At 41.3% G+C, this 19,650-nt stretch overlaps 1 protein-coding gene across 1 annotated transcript in view; it reads left to right on the top strand.

The window, feature by feature from the left end:
• LOC126091972 (inactive dipeptidyl peptidase 10-like) overlaps positions 1–19,650 on the top strand; it is a 1,178,675-nt gene that overhangs the window by 1,130,384 nt on the left and 28,641 nt on the right. Inside the window, exons 14-15 of the mRNA XM_049907324.1 lie at positions 7,865–8,059; positions 8,487–8,644. Of these exons, the coding sequence (XP_049763281.1) occupies positions 7,865–8,059; positions 8,487–8,644 (353 nt within the window). The remainder of the gene's footprint in view (positions 1–7,864; positions 8,060–8,486; positions 8,645–19,650) is intronic.

Below are 19,650 nucleotides of genomic sequence, written 5' to 3'. Positions count from 1 at the left end.
ATATTACATACAGACATATAAAGGCCGCTTTTAAAGCTCAAAATAATGAGTTACAAAATTTTGAAGGTCACCAATAATAAAATCCCAAGTATAATTGTGCCCTAGACTTTGACTAAAATAGCCTGTAACTTGAAGTCATGCTTTAGTTTCTGTGTAGCTATGAAGTCTAAACATGTATTTTACAGCAGTTTGCTGTGAACGTAAATCTTGGAGGAGCTGGCTTGAGCACTGTGGATGTACACTGATCAACCAAATATTATGACCACCAACCTACTATTGATATGAACCCATCCAGGCGATCGCAGCATCACATAGTGAGGAATGACTGCTATTCCGACACACACATGGTGCATTTAATATCAGTGAGCATGCTGTCCATGTGCAGAATGGGGAAGGCGTGCAATCTATCCAAGTTTGACTGAGGGCAGATTGTGATGGCCTGGAAGGTCAGCATGAGCATTTTGGAAACTGTATGACTTCTCAGGTCTTTGAGGAGTGCTGTGATGAGTGACTGCAACTCATGGTGAAACTAAGGTGAAATCACACCCAGACATCATGGGGTTGGGCAGCCACTCCTCATTAAGACATTGGATGTCGTAGGATGGGCAGACTGGTAAAACACGACAGCTGGTGAACTGTGGCGAAACTAACATCAGACTTAGATACTTTAATGCTAGGGAGAATACAAGTGCGCATGAACACACAGTACACCAAAGACTCCTAATGGTGGGCCTCTACAACCAATGACCCATGCTCGTGCTAATGTTAACACCATAATATCAGTAACTATGACTGAAATGGGCAAGTTACAATCAGAACTGGACATTGTCACAGTAGCAGAGCTTTGCATGGTCTGAGTAATCCCAATACCTACTTCATGATACCAATGGGAGGGCATGAAACTGTCATCTTCCAGGGGAACAGCTCCTACTGCGGGCAGAGAAAAGCTGGTCACAGATCCATTATGTTCTGGGGAACACCCACATGGGCATCCATGGGTCCAGTGGAGCTCATGCAAGGCACCATGATGGCCAAGGAGTACCATACACTGGTTGCAGACCACGTACACCTCTTCGTGATGATCATGTTTCCCTAATAGCAATGGCATTTTTCATAAGATAATGCACAATGTCACAAGACCAGGAGAGTGGTGGAGCGGTTTGAATATCACTGCAGCAAGTTGCTATTGATGTGCTGGCCTCCCAGCTCACCATATCTGAGCCTAATCGAATACATCTCCAAATCAGCACACAATAAAGACGATAGCTAATAGGAACCACCTCAACTAAAGTCCACCCCCAGCAGCTGAGAGGTCAGCATGACAGAATGTCAATCCTAAGGGCCCAGGTTTGATTCCCAGCTGGGTCAGAGATTTTCTCCACTCAGGGACTGGGTGTTGTTCTGTCCTAATCATCATCATTTCATCCCCACCAAAGCACAAGTCACCAAAGAGGCGTCAAACCGAAAGATCTGCACCCGGCGAACAGTCTACCAACAGGAGACTCTAGTCACATGACATTTATTTTTACCTCAACTATAGCCCAATATGAATGTAGTGCTAGATGCTCACTAATAGCTAAACATGTAACTATCAGTGCTGAAATGGATATGAGGAGGGTGTATTTTATTGAAAGTCTGTTCTTAAGTTACCCGCATACACTCAGGATTTTAAATTTCTGTCAGAATCATAAAAATGAGATAACTCAGGGTTTTATGTTAAGGGGCCAGATTTTATCATTCCACAATATAGCTGCTCACATTGGCTTGGGTCCCGCAGCTAACATCTGAATATGCTATCAATGTCCTTGTGCCACTAGCAGTCAAGAGGACAGAGGTGCAGCATCAAACAGCCATGTCACATACCTTGAGTATGCAAATCGGTTTGTTTGCAGCAAAACAAGGATCCACATAGACAGTACACTGATGTCTGGAACACCACAGACTGTCAGCAAAGTGACATTGCTACAGCTTCCCTCAACACACAGCAGAGAGTGCTGCACTGACAGTGGTGAGTGACAAGAACACTGGACACCACGTCATTTTTCAGATGAGTCCTGGTTCCTAAAATAGCATAATGATAGATATATCCCTGTGCAGAGGCTCTTGGGAGATTTAAGGCTGCCAGACTGTATTTGCCTGAGTGCAATTAGATACACAATGTGATCACCTCTGGCTCACGTAACTGTTAATATGGACAGCAGGCATTATACAGGATGACCCAAGACATTATGACACCCTGCTTAACAGCTTGTTCATTCATACTTGGAACAAAATGCATCACTGATTCTGTGTATCAGGGGTCTGACTTTATTGGTAGGTTTGTGGAAGTATGTGGCATTAGATGTCTATGCACAGGCCACTTAATTTGCATAAATTATGAGCCAATGATTTGCATATGTGGTGATGGTGCCTGACACCAACCCAAATGTTTGTAGGATTTACATCAGGCAAATTTGTTCATTGAGACATCAACATGAGTTCATCATAATGCTCCTCAAACCACTGTAGCACAGTTCTGGCACCAAGACATGGACAATTATACTGCTGAAAGGTGACATTGCTGTTGGGAAAGACATCAAGCATGAAGAGATGCAGATGGTTCGCAACAGTCAACATGTCTTCAATTACTACCACAGATCCCATGCAAGTGCAGGAGAAGGTCTCCCATAGCATAATACTGCATCCACCAGTCTGCGTCCATGGGGGCTACATGTTTCAAGTTGGTGCTCACCTCAGTGATGGTATTTGTAGAGACCTTCAACCTAGGTGTAGCAAAAATGTGATTCACCTGGAAAGCCAATATGTTTCCATTGATTGGCAGTTGCATCCCAATGGTCCTGTGCCCACTGTAATCATAACTGATGAAGTTGTTGGGTCAACATGAGAACATGTAGGGATGGTCTGCTGTGGAGCTCCATAGTCAGCAATGTACCATGAACAGTGTGCTCCAAAACACTTGCGTATGCATCAGCATTATACCCTTTCAGCAGATCATCATCTATCATACTTTCCAGAGCAGCAGAAGACTTGTGAATGTCCAACCATTTAGCACATGGTGGTGGTTTCATTGCCCTTCTACCTCTTCCTGCAGGTTCTCATGATAGTAGCACATGAACATTCAACCAGCTTCACCATTTCTGAGATACTCATTCAAGGGCTTTGTGTAATAATAATCCGCCCTGTGTCAAAATTGCTTATCTCAATGGATATCCCCATTTGCAGCCCATATCTTCACTAAGGTGATCCCCCCTTCCATGTTTGCTGTGGTTACATATTTTTGTTACCACACCATGTGCCCACAATGCCACCAGGTGGCATCCATCACAATGGGCAGTGGCCATAATGCTTTGGTTTATCGGTGTATTCCTGATGTAAGCAAGCAGCTTTGCTATATCTTTGAGGCTCTGTGACATTTTACTTCAACAGGATACCATTATAATGCATATTTCCCATGCTAACTATCTTGATGTGGAGGGCATTCAACTATACACTGGCTATCACATCCTAGAGATCCCTCACCCATTGAAAACATGTGGTCGTAGGTTGCAAAGAAGCTGTTGCATCATCGCACCAGCCACTATTATCGGCAACCTCTGACATCATAGATGATGTACCCATAACTGTCAAACTGTCATTGCCAATTTATCTTTGAAAATCTCTCATACAATAGATAAATACAAAAATATTCCTGCACCCTGAGCCTCTTTTATTTATTTTTATTATAATAAAAAGCTGCATTGTCCCCAATCAACTATGATGAATATTCTTTAGACGGTCTAGATGTATAGAGCTGTTTAATCCATGGGAGAATGTAACAGAGATACTGAAGGAACTGAACTGGAAGACTCTTGAAGAAAGTCGTAAACTATCCTGAGAAAGTCTATTAACAAAGTTTCAAGAACCACCTTTAAATGATTACTCTAGGAATATACTACAACCTCCTACATATTACTCATATAGGGATTGTGAGGATAAGATTAGAATAATTACTGGACACACAGAGGCATTCGAACAATCATTCTTCCCATGCTCCATACATGAATGGAACAGGAAGAAACTCTAATAGCCAGTACAGTTGGAGGTGCCCTCTGCCACGCACCTCACAGTGGTGTGCAGATTATAGATGTCGATGTAGATGTAGATGGCCAGCCTCGCAGTATCCATGGGCACGTGCATTTGGAAGTCTGTGTGTACTTCTACTATAGTAAGAGCAAGAGCTCAAAAACTAGTATAAATATTGTTTTCTTTTGGGTGTTTCTGTGCACCACACACAAGTTAGCTATAGGTGAGTTGTTGCTTTTCCTTTATTTTACTTAGGTATCCATCCAAGATATATTTCTCATGCTGGAAGAGATGAAAAATCAGTGAATAGCTTTATACATCAAACATAGATTCTCAGCTCAAAAACTTTAACTGAAGCATGGAAACATCATTTGAATAAAACATTGTGTAAATAATGGTAGTTTGAAACTAAGCTTAACACAAAAGTAGTGATTATTGTTTTTTATCATTCAGTGGTGGCATTATTAATTAATGAATTTATTAAGTCTTCTACTAATAACTAAACTTTTAGAGCTGGTCAGTAGTGTTAAAGGGAGTAATTTACCAAGTATTTGTTTAAAAATTGATGCTGATACTTTAAATAAGAATATCTTAACAAGTTAAGAGTGAGAAAGATAAGGAGAAACATGAAGTGAGAAAGGCAATAAGTACTCAAAAAATTTTGCACCATCTGCACATCCACAAATTTGTAACATAAAAAAATTACTTTATTGTGAAATAAAAACAAAACAATAAACAAAATAATGGCACTCTCTTTGAAAGTGCACATCAAATCAAAAACCTACTGCTGTGTAACATTCATAACTGTATTACACTGCTACCATGCATTGTAATCTGCTTGGATCCTTCTTGACATGCTGCCCATGATATATGCTCAAGCCTTTCAGTAGAATCTTTGCCTTGTGGAGGAAGGATTTCACACAGCTGTTATGGAGTGCTTGTACATTATGATCTTTAAATGCAAATCCATCACTGATATACTGACTCTAGGTCTAGACAATGGATTTGAACACCCTGTCTCAAAACTACACAGCCCTCAAATTACCTTTCATAGCAATGAGAGGTGTCCACAGTCTATACATAGTACCAGTCCAGAATGTGATTGACCAATCTTAATGCCAAACCCATGGACTGCATGCCAGAGACATGTATGGGTACCTACCAACCTGCCTCCACACTCTCCTACAACACTTAGACAAATCCTGAACTTGATGGTGAAGAAAATCTGACATCATCAATCCAGGTTCCATTCACAGTATTCCTTTACCCACCACCTTTGGGCACCATGATGCTGTCAGGTTTATACCATTCTAGATAATGCTTATAATGCAGGCCTAGAAGTCAAAGTGAACAAGTGGAGATGGTTGCATACTGCATAGATCTACACAGCCATCTCAGTTACCTTCACAGTGTCAACTCTCAGTTCTGACACAATTTGTAGCTTGTTGTCATAAGCTTGTGTTATTGAGTGTAGGTGATCATTATGAAGCAGACCTCCAGGTTTTATGTCTTGACTGTTGAATAGTGTCACTATGGTGTAGACCAATTCAGCATGCAACTTCCTGTGCTGACAAGCTTTCTTCCCATAAATTGACAACGCAGGCATAGTCTAGGCTTTAAATGAGCCTGAGCAGTGTACACAACCCAGCTTGTCCCCATTAATGATTGGATACGCAGTGCACTCTGTTGCACTGGAATGCAGGTTTATTTTTAGTACAGTTCCACAGGTGACTATATATAGTGACTCCCTGCACTCAAATGAGTATTGAGAAAGTGGTACCAAATAAATAAAAAAAGTAAACTATGCAAGTCACAAGGGTGGTGAAAGCTGTTTCTGAACAGTGGCTTTTCCTTCATCCATTCCTTTTCTTAAAACTCCTGTAGATCTGTCTTACCATTCACAGAATTCATAACATGGAAATTCAGATTACACTATAGTTTCAACTAGCCTTTTCCCCATGGCTCCGCATGGGTGCATGTAGGTAACATATAATGTGAACATCTCTTGGTCCACCTCCTCCCAACTCTCAGCTCAGCTCATCTCCTCTCCCTTCCCTTCTTTCTGTCCACTTCTCCAGCCTCTCTCTCTGTCCATCTCTGCCTCTCCCTCCTTGTACATCCACTTCTGCCCCTTCTCTCCCTATTCATCACCTCCTGTCTTCCCCCTCCACCCTCTCTCCACCTCCTAGTCTACCCCCCTCAACCTCCATTGTGCATGCCCATCTTCACATGTAGCCCCAGCAACAGAGGTCAATAAAGCAGGCTGACGCTACTACTACTACATGCCTCTTGTTCAGCACACCCTATATGTCAGGGGCTTGGAAATCCTTTTTCCCATGACATGTAGGCTGTCATGCAAAGCTGGCTGAAAAAGCAGGCCAATATTACTCCAACACAACACACCTGTTGTGCTTGGAAGTCTACACACTGGGGACTGAAAAACGATTTCCTTCAGGTTGGTAATGCAGGTTAATACTATTCCCACATAGCACAAATGTTATGAATGGCAGCCTATGTAACTATTTGAGCTAAAGCACTGTAACACCCCCCCCTCCCCCTGCCCCCATCACAATGGTGGCCCTCTTAGGGCAAGGACTTTGTGTGCCATATTCATTCCACTTCAGTCCAAAGGCCTGGAAGGCGTCACCAGATATACATGCATATTCTCAGCTTTACATATATTAAGATCTATATTGAAGAACCAAAGAAACTGGTACACCTGCCCAATATTGTATAGGGTCCCCACGAGCATACAGAAGTGCCACAACATGCACGGCATGGGCTTGACTGAAGTCTGTAGTAGTGCTGGAGGGATTTGACACCCTAAATCCTGCAGGGCTGTCCATAAATCCAAAAGAGAACGAGATGTTGGAGATCTCTCCTGAACAGCAAGTTGCAAGGCATCACAGACATGCTCAATAACATTGATGTGTGTAGAGTTTGGTGGGCAGTGAAAGTGTTTAAACTCAGAAGAGTCTTCCTTGAACCAGTCTGTAGCAATTCTGGACGTGTGGGGTGTTGCATAGTCCTGCTGGAATTTCCCAAGTCTGTCAGAAAGCACAATGGACATGAATGGATGCAGGTGACCAGACAGAATGCTCACATATGTGTCACCTGCCAGAATCATATCTAGATGTATCATGGGTCCCATATCACTCCAACTGCACACACCCCACACCATTACAAAGCCTTCGCCAGTTTGACCAGTCCCCTGCTAACATGCACGGTCCATGAATTCATACGGTTGTGTCCATACCTGCACACATCCATCACTTGATACAATCTGAAACAAGACTCATCTCACCAGGCAACATGTTTCCAGTCATCGCAGTCCAATGTTGATGATGATGGGCCCTGCAGCAATTTGCTGAAGGGTTGCACTTCTGTCACGTTGAATATCATCTTTGGTTCCGTTCTTGCAGGAACTTTTCTGGATGCAGCAATGTCAGAGATTTGATGTTTTATCAGACTCATGATATTCACAGTACACTCATGAAATGGTCATATGGGAAAATCTCCAATTCATCACTACCTCAGAGATGCTGGGTCCCATCGCTCATGTCCCAGCTATAAACTCACTAAGTCTTGATAACCTGCCATCATAGCAGCAGTAACCGATCTAACAGCTGCACCAGACACTCACGTTACATAGGTGTTGCTGACCAAAGCACCATATTCTGCCTGTTTACATATCTCTGTATTTGAATACGCATGCCTATAACAGTTTCTTTGGCACTTCAGTATATAACAAATAAATGAGATTTTTGGTATGTTCATTATAAATATTGTCTTTTATTTACAGATGTGGAGCTCCTGGATCACAATTAGTGTCTTCAAAATGGGGTGTTGACTGGCCAACATACTTGGCTGGCAACAGGAATTTCATTGTTGCTCAAGTTGATGGCAGAGGGTCTGGTTTCCAAGGAAATCGGATGAGGCAGCAGCTGTATAGGCAGCTTGGTTCTGTTGAAATTGAAGATCAAATTGCTGTGATTAAGTAAGCTGCAATCTCCATTAATTCCAAGAAATACTACAAACTAAATTGCATGTTCCATAAAATTTACCAAAGTTTTCATAACCTGTCACTATAACTGGCCGTAAGACATGATTTAAAGACATAACTGTAAGGAACAACCTTGAAATTTAGAGATGTTGAATCTAGCCTACCTCCTATAAATTTGTCAAAGGTTTTAATTAAAATAATTACCTTATCATTCACCAGTCTGTCTCTCCTTTAATTTACTTAATGCATGATGTTTACTTGATTTATATTAACTCACAGATCACAAATCCTACCTTGTATGTTTGAATAGGTAACAATTGCCATTTAAAGCTAATAAAGCCATTTCTAGTGCACATAAAGTAATGAGTATATGAACAAACAAATGCAGTTGTAAAAAGGATTTGTGAATATATTTCAACAGGTACCTAAAAGACAATCTTAAGTTTATTGATAAAGAACGGGTTGGTGTTTGGGGATGGAGCTATGGTGGATTTGCTGCAGCTATGATTCTTACTGAAGATGAGAAGGTGTTCAGATGTGGCATATCAGTTGCTCCTGTTACTAGTTGGGCTCATTACGGTAAGCTGTGTCATTGCATTCAAATATACACGTAAGATTTTCAAAAATGGAATAGTAACTCATCTTTTATACTGTTCACTTTTTATATGTGACTAACATACAGCTGCCTGTTGTTACCATTCCATATCATTATATCCCATAATTCATATTCGGTCGATCCCATGCATATGTATCTCTGGGACATGGAAAGAAGTCAAGGTTGTACATTTTATTTTAAGTACAGTACAGAAGAATAACTTAATAGTATTAACTATACTAGTATTAGAATGCTAAGAATATCATAACTCAATACATTAATTTTAAAAGTCTCTTTGAAGATATCTTTTAGTGTAGTAGAAGGAGCTGTTTGGGAGAATGATATTTTAATTCACCTGTAAATTCCACCACATCACCCATAAAATATTTAATATATTGCAGCAGCTTTTTGAGGTCATGTGTACTCATATATCTAACTGTTATACTTACTGATGTGAAACTCTTGAGATCATTATAGAGGTTGCTTTCAGTCATTTTATTATCATGTTCAGCATGTTTTCAAAAAGAATGGATGTAATGTGTGATGGGATTCATCATGGCAAGAAAGGATAGTTTGGAGTGCTAGAAAAGGTGGGGGTGGCAAAATAGAGAAGCCTTCTAGGTGGAAAGAGATAGAAAAACGAATGAGAGGCTACAAAAAAACACAGAAAAATCAGAAAAATTCGTATGAAAATTGTCAGAACAGACAATGGTTAACAAGAGCTAACAAGTGGGTGACAATTTCTCACCAGAAAAGTGGTTTATACAAAATGAGAAAATGAGTGATAAAGAAAAAATTGGTAGGTAAACTCTTAAAAAGCGAGAACATTTTAAAAACTGGACAAAGAGAAAGTCATAGGAGAAAATGTGAACTACTTTGTTTGGCAGATAAAGTAATCTAGGATATGTCAGTAAAAGTCAATGAGAGCAGTTTAGCAAAAAACAAATGCACAAAAATGTGAAAGAATTATGTATATAAAAAAGAAAGTGGATGGTGGGAAAGAAAATAGTTGTCAAATACGGAAATAAATTGGCAAAGATAATTGGGAGAAGGCCCTGCAGTGTAGTAATTGGTTGATTGATTTGGGGGAGGGGAGCAAACAGTGGGGTCATTTGTCCCATCGAATCAGGGAAAGATAGAGAAGGAAGTAGACCATGCCCTTTCAAAGGAACCATCCCGGCATTTGCATGAAGCAATTTAGGGAAATCAATGAAAAACCTAAATCGAGATGGCTGGAACCATCGTCATCCTGAATGCGAGTCCAGTGCGCTACCACTGCACCACCTCACTTGGTACAGTGTAGTGAACCGTAAACAAATTGTTGTAGGCAAATTCACAAATAACAATGGAATTGTTATATACAAATTTGTAAATAGCAATAGACCCATCTGTGTGCACAGTAATCATTACTAGAAAAGATGGAGGAGCAAAGTGTTGAAAAATATGGATGGTACAGATAAATAAATGAACGGACTAGCACATAAGGTAAAAACAGAGGACAGTTTGGACAAAGACTGACAAGAAGGTTACATAAGAAGGAATGATGGCCACATGGGCCAATGTAACACAAAAATAATAAATATTTGACAGTATAATGTATTTGAATAGATATGAAGTCTATTCACCAAGTGGCAGCAGGAGAACACACATACAAAAAAAGGTTTTACTCATACAAGCTTTTGGAGCCAGTGGCTACTACATGGGTCAGGGGAGACTTATTGGACAAGGACGATAAGGACAACCTGATTGTTGGGGACTGCACTGATTGAGATGTGAAAACCTGAAAGCTTAAAGGAGGAAAACATGATAATATTCAAGGCAGTGATTACTGCTAAAGCATCGTGAATGAGTTAATAACAGTGAAAAGCTAAATGTATTGTATGTAACAGAAGTGGGAGAGGGATAGCAGAAAACAATCAGGTCAGAAAATGAAAGATGTAGTGAACTAAAATGGAGTGAGGAAAGGAGTAATTACTGAGAAGAAATGTGGAGATGGAAGAAATTAAGGTCAGTTAATGCCACATGGGTGGGGAGAACCAAGGACATATAGTGCTAGTTTTCACCTGCAGAGTACTGAGAAACTGGTGTCTATTGGAAGAACCCAGATGGCATGTGTGTTGAAACAGGCACTGAGGTCATAACTATCATGTTGTAGAGCACACTCTGCAACAGACTATTGTGTGTTGCCAGTATTTGTCCTCAGCCTGTGTCCTTTCATCCTAATTGATAATTTGGTGGTAGGCATGCTGATGTAGAAGGCTGAACAGTGTTTACATAATAGTTGGTATATGATGTGTCGTTTCGCAGGTGGCTCTCCCTTTGATAGTATATGTTTTGCCAGTTACAGGGCTATTGGATGTGGTGGTAGGAGGGTGCATAGGGCAAGTCTTGCAGCATGGACAGTCACAGGATAGGAGCCTTAGGATAGGGAGATGGGTGCAGAAGGAGCATAGGGCCTGACAAGGATATTGCGGAGATTGCCAGGGTGACAAAAAGCTATTGTGGGTGTGGGTGGCAGAATCTGATATGGAACTGATCTTATTTCAGAACATGGTTTTAGGAAGTCATGGTCCTGTTGAAGTAGCTGATTAATACATTCAGGGAGAGGATAATACTGAGTGACAAGCAGTATGCTCCGAAGTTAATTTTTGGGGGGATCAGCAGTACCAGAACTGGATGTGATTGCCTGGGAAATGTGCTTTCGAACTAGGCTGGTGGGGTAGTTATGTCCAGTGAAGGCTGAGGTGAGAATGGTGGTGTATTGCTGTAAAGAATCTGCATTCGAACAAACATGTTTGCCTTGGATGCCAAGGATGTACAGAAGGCAACATTTGACAAGGAAGGAATGGCAACTGTCAAAATGTAAGTACTGTTGTTTGTTAGTGGGTTTAATGAAGACAGAAGTGTGTATAGCTGGCTTTCAGTGAGAATGAGATCAACATCAAGGGAAGTGGCATCTGATTCGGAATAGGACCATATGAAATTGAACTAGGAGAAGGTATTTGAGATTCCAGGAATTTTAACAGCTCAGCCTCACCATGAGCCCATGTGGCTAAGATGGAATCAATGTAGCTAAACCAAACCAAGGTCCAAAGGCTTATGGATCCCAGGAAACCACCTCTAAGTGACCCATGAAATGGTTGGCATAAGAAGAAGCCATTCTGGTTCCCATGGCAGCACCCCTGATCTGCCTGTATGTCTGCCCCTCAAAGATGAAGTAGTTGTTTGTAAGTATAAAGTTGACTAACGTGAACAGGAAGGATGTAACAGGTTTGAAATCATGTAGGCACTGACTGAGGAAATGTTCAGCAGCAGACAGACCATGTACATGGGGAATGTTGGTATAGAGGGAGGTGACACCAATGGTAACAAGCAAGGTGTGTGGTGGGAATGGGATGGGCACGAATTTCAGATGATCTAGAAAACATTTGGTGTCTTTAATATAGGAGGGAAGTCTATGGATTGCTGGTGCTGATCAACAAAGAGAGATAAACATTTGGTGGGTGCTTTGAAGACAGCAGCTATAGGATGGCAAGGTTAATGGGGATTGTTGGTCTTAGGAAGAAGGTAAAAGGTGGGGGTGCATGGTTTGGGTGGTGTCAGAAGTTCTGTAGGTTGAGTTGTTAGTCCTTGTGAGAGGTCTGAGGTTTTAAGGAGGGATGCAGGTGGGTTTGAATCACAGGGATGGGATCTTGATGGAAGATGCCATATGTAGAGGTGTCAGGCAGCTGGCATAGACCTTCACTAACATACTCCTGTCGGTCAAGTAACACAGTGAGAGATCCTTTGTCTGCTGGCAGGACAGTGCTGGAGTCATCAGCTTTTAGACAATGCAGAGCTTGGAGTTCTGCAGAGGACAGGTTATGGTCATATTGCAGGGATCTGAGGAAGAGTTGTGAAGCAATGCTAGACATAAGGAGCTCTTGGAAGGCCTGGAATGGATGATACTGAGGTAGTGGTGGTGGATAAAGTTGGAATCGTGGTTGGAGCTGTTCAAGGCAGGCTTCAATGTCAGGTTTTCTGTTGAAAAGGTTTTGGGTTGGGTTGCAAAGTGATATTTCCAGTTGACATTATGTGTGAGGGAAAGTAGGTCCTCACCAAAGCAGCATGTTTAAATGCAGGTTTAGGGCTGAAAGTGAGACCCTTAGGCAATAAATATAATTCAGGAGGAGAGAATGCTTTAGACAGGAGGTTGAGAACAATGTACTGTTGTGACTGGTTCTTGAGATTATGAGTTACTATTGGTCTGGGAGGCAGTTGTGAAGGCTGTGGGATGTTAAGGTGGTCAGCCAAGCTCAGTATGTAGGAAAGGAGCACTTGTTGATGGTGTGGCTGTTTAGGGAGCTGCAGAGGGACAGGAAGGGAAACACCACTGATGAGATGGTTTAGGAGTAGGTGGGACAGATTTTGATGTGAAGTCAAGCATGTCGTTGCAGTTTGAAGTAGTCTTGGAGGTGATACGATCCAAGCAAATGTGACGGGCAGATAACTGCAGCATTTTGTAGAAAGAGGGAAGTCTGGTGGAGTGTAAATTGGCATATGGGGTATATGGGTCACATATTAGTCATGTTGTAATTGAAACTGTTGAAGTGTCTGAAGTAGAGTAGAATTACAACCAGAAAATGGCACTTTTAGTACTAGGCCTTTGGGAGTAACTCTAAGGAAAAAGCACATTTCAAGAAACAGAATGTGGGACATAAGTTTTGATAGTGCAAAAGCAAGTTTTCAAAAACAATGGATTTTGGGGGAGGGGCCTTTCCTGGGATCCATAAGCCTTCAGCCCCTGGTTTGATTTTGGTACATTAATGGCATCTTTGTCATATTGATTCATGGTGAGTCTGAACTGTTAAAATTTCTGGTATCTCTAAATATTTAAATTTTTGACAGTTGCCATCCTTCCCAAATTGAATGTTCCCTCCCACACAACCTTGGCATTCAAGGCAAATATATTTGTTCGGATGCATATTCTTTACAGCACTACAGCACCATTCTTGCCTCAGCCTTCACTGGACATAACTACCCCAGTTCAAAAGCACATTTCTCAGGCCATCACATCCAATCTTGATACTGCTTATCCCTCCAAAAAACAGCTTCGGAGCACACCACTCGTCATTCAGTATTATTCTCCTCTTGAATATATTAATCAGCTACTTCACCAGGGCCTTGACTTCCTAAAACCATACTCTGAAATAAGAACAGCTCAATGTGAGATTTTGCCCACCACACCTACAATAGCTTTTTGTCACCCTGCCAATCTCCGCAATATCCTTGACAGACCCTATGCTACTTCTGCACCCATCTCCCTATCCTATGGCTCCTACCCTGTGACAGGCCCACTGCAAGACCTGCCATATGCACCCTATTACCACCAACAATACCAACTATACCAGCCCTGTAAGTGGCAAAACCTATACTATCAAAGTGAGAGCCACCTGCGAAATGACACATCATATATAAGCTGTCATGTACGAGGGCAGTTCAATAAGTAATGCAACACATTTTTTTTCTCGGCCAATTTTGGTTGAAAAAACCGGAAATTTCTTGTGGAATATTTTCAAACATTCCCGCTTCGTCTCGTATAGTTTCATTGACTTCCGACAGGTGGCAGCGCTGTACGGAGCTGTTAAAATGGCGTCTGTAACAGATGTGCGTTGCAAACAACGGGCAGTGATCGAGTTTCTTTTGGCGGAAAACCAGGGCATCTCAGATATTCATAGGCGCTTGCAGAATGTCTACGGTGATCTGGCAGTGGACAAAAGCACGGTGAGTTGTTGGGCAAAGCGTGTGTCATCATTGCCGCAAGGTCAAGCAAGACTGTCTGATCTCCCGCGTGCGGGCCGGCCGTGCACAGCTGTGGCTCCTGCAATGGCGGAGCGTGCGAACACACTCGTACGAGATGATCGACGGATCACCATCAAACAACTCAGTGCTCAACTTGACATCTCTGTTGGTAGTGCAGTCACAATTGTTCTCACCAGTTGGGATATTCAAAGGTTTGTTCCCGCTGGGTCCCTCGTTGTCTAACCGAACACCATAAAGAGCAAAGGAGAACCATCTGTGCAGAATTGCTTGCTCGTCATGTGGCTGAGGGTGACAATTACTTGTCAAAGATTGTTACAGGCGATGAAACATGGGTTCATCACTTCGAACCTGAAACAAAATGGCAATCAATGGAGTGGCGCCACACCCACTCCCCTACCAAGAAAAAGTTTAAAGCCATACGCTCAGCCGGTAAAGTCATGGTTACAGTCTTCTGGGACACTGAAGGGGTTATTCTGTTCGATGTCCTTCCCCATGGTCAAACGATCAACTCTGAAGTGTATTGTGCTACTCTTCAGAAATTGAAGAAACGACTTCAGCGTGTTCGTAGGCACAAAAATCTGAACGAACTTCTCATTCTTCATGACAACCCAAGACCTCACACAAGTCTTCGCACCCAAGAGGAGCTCACAAAACTTCAGTGGACTGTTCTTCCTCATGCACCCTACAGCCCCGATCTCGCACCGTCGGATTTCCATATGTTTGGCCCAATGAAGGACGCAATCCGTGGGAGGCACTACGCGGATGATGAAGAAGTTATTGATGCAGTATGACGTTGGCTCCGACATCGACCAGTGGAATGGTACCGTGCAGGCATACAGGCCCTCATTTCAAGGTGGCGTAAGGCCGTAGCATTGAATGGAGATTATGTTGAAGACTAGTGTTGTGTAGCTAAAAGATTGGGGAATAACCTGGTGTATTTCAATGCTGAATAAAACAACCCCTGTTTCAGAAAAAAAATGTGTTGCATTACTTATTGAACTGCCCTCGTAAATACTGCTCAGCCTTTTACATCAGCATGCCTATCACCAAATTATCAATTAGGATGAAAGAACACAGGCAGAGGACAAATACTGGCAACACACAATAGCCTGTTGCAGAGCGTGCTCTACAACGTGATAGTTATGACCTCAGTGCTTGTTTCACCACACAAACACCTCGCACAAACGAAAAAATGGCTGACATCGAAATAAGTGTCCAAGGAATAGAAAAGCAACTGGAATCACTCAACAGAGGAAAGTCCACTGGAACTGATACCAATTCGATTCTACACAGAGTACGCGAAAGAACTTACCCTCCTTCTAACAGCTGTGTACTGCAAGTCTCTAGAGGAACGGAAAAGAGCACAGGTAGTCCCAGTCTTCAAGAAGGGTTGTCGAGCAGATGCGCAAAACTATAGACCTATATCTCTGATGTCAATCTGTTGTGGAATTTTAGAAAATGTTTTTTGCTCGAGTATCATGTCGTTTTTGGAAACCCAGAATCTACTCTGTAGGAATGAACATGGATTCCGGAAACAGCGATCGTATGAGATCCAACTCGCTTTATTTGTTCATGAGGCCCAGAAAATATTAGATACAGGCTCCCAGGTAGATGCTATTTTCCTTGACTTCCAGAAGGCGTTTCATACAGTTCCGCAACTGTTGCCTGATAAACAAAGTAAGAGTCTACGGAATATCAGACCAGCTGTGTGGCTGGATTGAAGAGTTTTTAGCAAACACAGCATGTTGTTCTCAGTGGAGAGACTTCTACAGATGTTAAAGTAACCTCTGGTGTGCCACAGGGGAGTGTTATGGGACCATTGCTTTTCACAATATATATAAATGACCCAGTAGATAGTGTCAGAAGTTCCATGCGGCTTTTCGCGGATGATGCTGTAGTATACAGAGAAATTGCAGCATTAGAAAATTGTAGCGAAATGCAGGAAGATCCGCAGTGGATAGGCACTTGGTGCAGGGAGTGGCAACTGACCCTTAACATAGACAAATGTAATGTATTGCGAATACATAGAAAGAAGGATCCTTTATTGTATGATTAAAAAGATGGCGGAACAAACACTGGCAGTTACTTCTGTAAAAAAGTTGGGAGTATGTGTGCGGAACGATTTGAAGTGGAATGATCATATAAAATTAATTGTTGGTAAGGCGGGTACCAGGTTGAGATTCATTGGGAGAGTCCTTAGAAAATGTAGTCCATCAACAAAGGAGGTGGCTTACAAAACACTCGTTCGACCTATACTTGAGTATTGCTCATCAGTGTGGGATCCGTATCAGATCGGGTTGACAGAGGAGATAGAGAAGATGCAAAGAAGAGCGGTGCATTTCGTCACAGGGTTATTTGGTAAGCATGATAGTGTTACAGAGATGTTTAGCAAACTCAAGTGGCAGACTCTGCAAGAGAGGCGCTCTGCATCGCAGTGTAGCTTGCTCGCCAGGTTTTGCAAGGGTGTGTTTCTGGATGAGGTATCGAATATATTGCTTCCCCCTACTTATACCTCCCGAGGAGATCACAAATGTAAAATTAGAGAGATTCGAGCGCGCACAGAGGCTTTCAGACAGTCGTTCTTCCCGCGAACCATACGTGACTGGAACAGAAAAGGAAGGTAATGACAGTGGCACGTAAAGTGCCCTCCACCACACACCGTTGGATGGCTTGCGGAGTATAAATGTAGATGTAGATGTAGATGCCATCTGGGTTCTTCCAATAGACACCAGTTTCTCAGTACTCTGCAGGTGAAAACTAGCACTACATGTCCTTGGTTCTCCCCACCCACATGGCATTAACTGACGCTAATTTCTTCCATCTCCACATTTCTTCACAGTAATTACTCCTTTCCTCACTCCATTTTAGTTCACTACATCTTTCATTTTCTGACCTGTTTATTTTCTGCTATCCCTCTCCCACTTCTGTTACATACAATGCATTTAGCTTTTCACTGTTATTAACTCATTCACGATGCTTTAGCAGTAATCACTGCCTTGAATATTATCATGTTTTCCTCCTTTAAGCTTTCAGGTTTTCACATCTCAATCAGTGCAGTCCCCAACAATCAGTCTCACCTTCTCATCCTTTCTGTTAAGTGTCTCCTGACTCAGAGTTCTGGGTGACTTTTCCAAACTCTGCTCCTTTTCCTAAACCTCTCCAGTTGCTTTTCCTTCACCCATCTTCCTTCCCTTTCAACCCTTCTGCCAGAAGAAGGAGGCACTGGCTCCAAAAGCTTGCATAGGTAAAATCTTTTATATATGTGTGTTCTCCTGCTGCCACTTGGTGAGTAGATTCTGTATTTATCCAATTACAGTATATGATGTGTTATTGCAAAGATGCATTTGTGATAAGTAAGGTAGAAATATCTGTGTATCACTGCATTCATGCTTGATATATTTCCACTTCAATGCCAATTGTCATGTTGGGCTGTTTAATAAGTCTTTCACACAAATATATGAGGGGGTATCCAAAACAAACTGGAATAATATTGCCGTGGGCAGAGCTTGTGTAGTACGCATTTCTGCTGCTAGGCGTGTACAGCACAACTCATTGCCAGTTCAGTGCCACCTGTATTCTTGACCTGGCTTTATCTGTTCATCTGAAGTGATTGTTTTTGCTAGCGCTGTTTTGTGCTTATTTCATTTTTCACAATGGCAAATTTAAGTGAACAATGTGCAGCTGTGAAATTTTGTTTTCTACTTAGTAAAAATGCTACTGAATCTGTTTTAATATTGAAAACAGCTTACATTAAGACACTATGGGAAAAACTCAAATGTACGAGTGGTTTGCTTGGTTTAAAAATGGTGACTTGTCAATTTATGACAAACCTCATTCTGGACATCCATCATCAACTGTCCAAATTGAAGAAAACATTGAAAAGATTTGGGAGCTTGTCCTCACAGGCCATCGAAGGACGACTGATCAACTGTCAGAGATGAGTAGGTTATCTTGGAGCATGATTCAGAGAATTTTAATGGAATATCTGGGTGTAAAAATGGTTGCTCCCAATTTGTTTCTTGGGTTCTGACTGACAGTTAAGAGGAACATCACATTGAAACATGTTGTGCTTTGAAACAACAGCTTGAAACTCATCTAGATTTTTTGACAAAGGTGATGACTTGTAGTGTTGTGGTTATGACCTAGAAACAAAGCAACAGCCAAGGCAATGGAAGACGTCATCATCACACCACCCAAAAAATGTCATCAAGTCAAATCAAACATCAAAACAATGCTGATTTGCTTGTTTGATGCCAAGGGCATAGTTCATTCAGTGTTTGTTCCTCCAAGTCAGACCATCAATCAAACCTTTTAATTGGAAGTTTTAAGAAGATGCCCACCTGGCCTAGCTCTGTGTGACTTTTTGTTATTTCAGTGCATGAAAAGCAATGTGAAAGTACACCAATTTGACAATATTGAAGAAATCAAGAAAAAATGAGGGAGGAACTGTCGGCCATTTCTAAAGAAGACAACAAAAATATTTTCAACAGTGCCACTTCATATATTCTACATTTATTGTTCTATATATTTTCTTTTAATTTTATGAGATATAAAATATCTTGCATTGTATTTGTGTTTTCCTCTTACATTTGGTGTATTATTTATTTTCAAGTTCCAAACTTTTCAGATTTAATTATGTGATATTTGAAATAGTTTGTACACTGTTGTTGTAACATTAATGTAAATCTGTACAATAATGAGAAATGCACAGAATTGTTTGGCACTTTGATATAGAGATATTTCTAGCTTATTACTGACAATTGTGTCTCTGGAATACTACTTCATCATATATGACTGAATTTGGTATTAGCAATGCTATACGATTAGCTATTAGTCAAATGTCAAAATAAAAAACAGAATAGTGGGGAGAGGGGATTTTGAAAAAAAAAAATTTTTCAATAAATCTGGATGCACAATTGCAATATACATTAAAAACCACAGAACTTTTATTTCAACTTTTCAGTGGTAGTCATTCGAAAATATTAAACTCAATTTATTTTCAAGGGGGTGTTTCACCCTCTTAACAAATATATGAGCATCCATAGAAAGATTTGTGTGTCTTATTTTGGTCTATACTACAACATATTCAAATCTGTTCAAAGTCAAAGTGTGGTAGATGCTTTCATCATCTGTGTCTTCAAAACTGGAAATTTGTGTTACAAGATTGGTCAGATGAATAGCAGTATTA

This window comes from Schistocerca cancellata, chromosome 7 (genome assembly GCF_023864275.1).
Source record: "Schistocerca cancellata isolate TAMUIC-IGC-003103 chromosome 7, iqSchCanc2.1, whole genome shotgun sequence".
NCBI lineage: Eukaryota > Metazoa > Arthropoda > Insecta > Orthoptera > Acrididae > Schistocerca > Schistocerca cancellata.
Note: the sequence above shows the minus strand (reverse complement) of the source record. Positions and strands in the feature narration are given on the sequence as shown.